General features: G+C 33.7%; 1 protein-coding gene and 1 long non-coding RNA gene across 2 annotated transcripts; both read left to right on the plus strand.

The window, feature by feature from the left end:
* The first annotated feature begins 387 nt into the window (after positions 1-387).
* Positions 388-1165, plus strand: LOC141685105 (uncharacterized). Its single transcript, XM_074490231.1, has 2 exons — positions 388-984; positions 1076-1165. The coding sequence occupies exons 1-2, from the start codon at positions 388-390 to the stop codon at positions 1163-1165; spliced, it is 687 nt and encodes a 228-aa protein (XP_074346332.1).
* A 21-nt stretch (positions 1166-1186) lies between these two features.
* On the plus strand, positions 1187-3364 carry LOC141682649 (uncharacterized). The gene is made up of 2 exons (XR_012559876.1): positions 1187-1378; positions 3222-3364. It is a non-coding gene; the product is annotated as an uncharacterized LOC141682649 (long non-coding RNA).
* The last annotated feature ends 786 nt before the right edge of the window (positions 3365-4150 follow it).

The following is a 4150-nucleotide window of genomic DNA, read 5'->3' on the forward strand; positions in this document are numbered from 1 at the left end:
GGTAGATGTGTTAGTAAGAGGGATAAGAAGTACATTAAGAGTTTCGCAAAACAGGTGCAGGTAGAAGTGAGAAGGAATGTTGCAGCGATAGGGAATGTTTTGAGGGAAGGAGGTTATTATGAGTATCCACCATCAGCAAGTTCCTCCCCTTCAGATAACTACTCATCTGATTAGTGTCCTTGTTAGTGAATCTTAAGTTATATCTAGTGGAAAACATCTATAATAAAGATGACTATCGTTTTGAATTTCTATGGTTGAAAAAAAAAACTTGTACCATTTTGAGGTTTCTATTAATAAGATGTGTTTTAATTTATATATGTGTGACATAAATCTTGTATATTATATCGTAATTCCAAGATTGAGTATTGAATAAATTATGTAGGAATCATGCCTCGTCAGAGAAGTAACAATGATGAAGGTGCGCACATGATGACTCAATTGGCCGAAACATTGGCGTCATTGGTAGGGAACCAGCAAAATGGACCTAGGAGCTTGATATCTGAATTTAAGAGGCTAACTCCTCCAGTTTTTGAAGGATCTACAAATCCTTCAGAAGTGGATAAGTGGCTACAAGAGATTGAGAAGATTTTTGAGTTACTAGGAAGTACGGACGATCAGAAGGTTAATTTGGCAAGCTACCAACTCCAAGGAAGTGCTTATGACTGGTGGCTAATGAAGAAAAGACGCGTTGAAAATAATGAAGAAGAGGCTTCCGGAGCATACACTTGGGAAACTTTTAAGGAGTCATTTAAGGACAAGTATTTTCCCAGGACGGTACGAGCTAAGTTGGAGCGCGATTTTATAAGGTTGGAACAAGAAGAAAAGCAAACTGTCTCGGAGTATGAGGCTGAATTCGCCCGTTTGGCTAAGTATGTGCCAACTTTGGTGGCGGACGAGATTAGTAGGGCACGTAGATTTGAGGAAGGATTACGCAATGAGATTAAGAGGCATGTGGCTGCTTTTGAGCTAAACAGCTACAAGATGGTGTTGAACAAGGCTTTAGTAGTCGAGAGGGGGCTAGTAGGAGACGAAGGAAAGAAAGACTCTGAGGCTAAGAAGAGATGTGAGCCTACAGGTGGATTTAACGAGAATGATCCCCCGAGAAAGTTCAATAATCGAGGAAATGGTGGAAATTTTTCTCGAAACGCTTCAGGGAACAAGGTGACATGTTCAAGGTGCGGCAAAAATCACTTGGATAAAGACTATCGTTGGAACACGGGAGCTTGTTTTAGTTGTGGAGAGAAGGGACATAAGATTTCTGAATGTCCAAAGCGTGATCCAAATCGTAACAAAGACAATACAAATAAGGCCACTTTGGCATCTCTTATTGGACCAAATTACGGACGGGTGTATCAACATACACCTAAGCAAGATTGAGGTACGCAATCAATTTCTTTCAATGATTATGTGTTACACTTTGATTTATGTTTTGTTAAAATTTGGGGACAAATTTTTTTTAAGGAGGGTAGAATGTAAAAACCAGTTTTTTTATTAAATATATATGTTTATGTAAGTCTAGTGATTTAATAATACAAGTACTAAAAATGATATTTATAAAAAAAAGTGTATATAATTTGAAACGTTTAGTTGTTTTCTTTACTTGGTCAAAACCTGTTACTAATAGATAAGATATGAGTTAAACTTTAAAAATACAGATATGAGTTAGTTTTGAAAATAGTGGAAGGTGATACTGATAAGTACGCGTTAACTTAGGAGTTAAGTACGTTACATTTGTAAATAAATAGATGTAATTTAGTTCATTTGTTTCTTGCACAGCTCTCTTTTTTCTCAGGTACTTTTCTTTTCTCTCGATTTTCTTTTGAACGTGTGTGTTTTAGGTTACTCATTGTTGTACTGTATTCATTTATGTAATGGTCTAGTTATTTTTAATACTTAATATATGTGCTTGTTGATTTATATATTTTATTATATATTGATATTTTGTTAAATACTTAATGCTCTGGTTAAAAGTAGTGTTTAAAAGTAGTCTTTAATTTTAAAAAGAATGATTTGTGAAAAGAAATATTATGTTCATGTGATATTTCTGGTTAACTCCTTTTATATGATTTTGTTAAATTATGTTGTTAACATGATAAATGTGAAAAATAGTTAATTATGTGTATTATTTTTATAAAAGATTGTTAATATGTAACTGTTTATTTATTTTATGAGATATTATTATTAGTGTTTTTATTATTATGTTAATGACATATGTGATGATTTTATTCTCTTTTATAAGTCTCTGTTTTTGTTAGTTTTATTTTTATAAATTGATCAATCATTTATTCATTCTAGAAATTTTTAATTATATGTACATACATGTTTATTTATTTAATTTTTATTTTTACTTATGTGTGTTTTTAGAAAATGGTATTAATTGACTTGTATAATTTTTTAAAAAACTCATTTAGTAAATTCTTGTTAGTATAATATTTCATTATATTTAGTTTTTTTTATATTATCTTGTTGCCTGGTTTTGTATTGCAACACATGTTATTTTATAATATTGGTTGATTTTGTATTGCAGATCTCTGTATATGTTGTTTTTATTGCCTGGTTTTTGTTTTAGAGTCCTTATTTTGTGAATATATAATTTTATATATATTATCTTTTGCCTGGTTTTTGTTTTAGAGTTCTTTTTTGTGTATATAATTATATATATATATTATCTTTTTCCTGGTTTGTGTATTCGAGTGTATGAGGATAATTAATTATGTTTGTTTTTAATAATAACTACATAGGTTGGATTTCTCTGCGTGAAGTGATAAATTGTTAAAGTGGTTGTCAGTGTCAAGGTAAGTTAACTCTTCACACTTTTATTTTTATTTTGAAATCTGATAAATATTTTTGCACTGTTTTTATTTTAACAACTATGGATCAAGTAATTGTTTTAGACATAAGAATTCCCAGTGAGCTCTGACCTATGAAACATTTAGTAATTTCGTATAGTTCCGGAACTAGATTTTGATACCTTACTAGGGCGTGCTTTGCACAGTTTATGATACCTTAGTAAGGGGCGCATTATTGACAGTTGTGAACCTATGATACTGTGTCACCAGGTATTTGTGACCTTAGCGAGCTGTGGAATTTATTTATGTTATATGTAAACTTTGGATTTTGAGCAATGATTTTGGCTTTATAAAAACTATGAACTCCTCGGTCCACTAGTGTCGAATTATTTTCTTGCTGGGCTGTTTGGCTCATGACTTACAATTTTTCAGGTGCTAAACTTCTGGGATGGACAAGAAAATGCATTTGGCTTGAGCTTATTGTAATAATATTTTAGTGATAGTGTCTTATCTTAGAGCTGCGTCTCTCTGTATTTGTCTTTATTTCAGCTATATGATACTATTTTTGAGTTGGATTTCGGAATCTTGTTTGCTTATGTGAGACTTATTTTAAGTATGAATAAAGTTTGATATCTAAGTATAGTTGTTGTATAAAAAGTTGGGGTATTACATGCTTCACTTTCACCTTCAATGATCAAGGCCTTCTGAACAACAGCCGTATAAGTTGTCAGTTCAAATGCGGCTACCCTGCTACGAATCCATGGCTTCAGTCCCTGCTGGAATCTTTTGGCCCGCTTTTCATCTGTATCCACTTGCTCAGGAACAAATCTGGCCAATTCAGTGAACTTGGTCTCATAATCCGCGACCGATAAGTTGTCTTGCTTCAGTTGCAGGAACTTGATCTCCATCTGATTCTTCATGAAGCGAGGAAAATATTTCTCCAGGAAAAGATCAGTGAATCTATCCCAGGTCACCACACCTTCTCCTTCCAAAGTTTTCTTCGATTCCCACCAGTAATTGGCTTCGCCTTTCAGAAAGTAGCTGGCAAAATCCGTCTTCTGTTCTTCCTCAACTTTCACCAACGTAAAAGCCTTTTCTATTTTCTTCAGCCAAGCTTTCGCTTTTGTAGGATCTGTGGAACCGGTAAATTCTGGAGGCTTTACTGATTGAAATTGCTTGAAAGTAACTACAGGTGTTGCTGGTGGTACTTCTTGTCCTGGATGTGCGGCTTGCTATAGCATTTGTTGTTGAAACTGCTGCTGTTGCTGCTGCATCTGTTGTTGCATCATCAACATCTGCGGTTGCATGAGATGAAACATCTGATCCATCTGGTTATTATCATTTTGGCCCTCAGTATTTCC

The sequence above is a fragment of the Apium graveolens genome, chromosome 9, assembly GCF_009905375.1.
Source record: "Apium graveolens cultivar Ventura chromosome 9, ASM990537v1, whole genome shotgun sequence".
Classification (NCBI taxonomy): domain Eukaryota; kingdom Viridiplantae; phylum Streptophyta; class Magnoliopsida; order Apiales; family Apiaceae; genus Apium; species Apium graveolens.

Coding starts and splice junctions, on each gene's coding strand:
- LOC141685105 (XM_074490231.1), top strand. CDS start 388: ATGCCTCGTCAGAGAAGTAACAATGATGAAGGTGCGCACATGATGACT. Junction 985..1,075: donor AGCTAAACAGCTACAAGATG/GTGTTGAACAAG, acceptor GTGAGCCTACAG/GTGGATTTAACGAGAATGAT.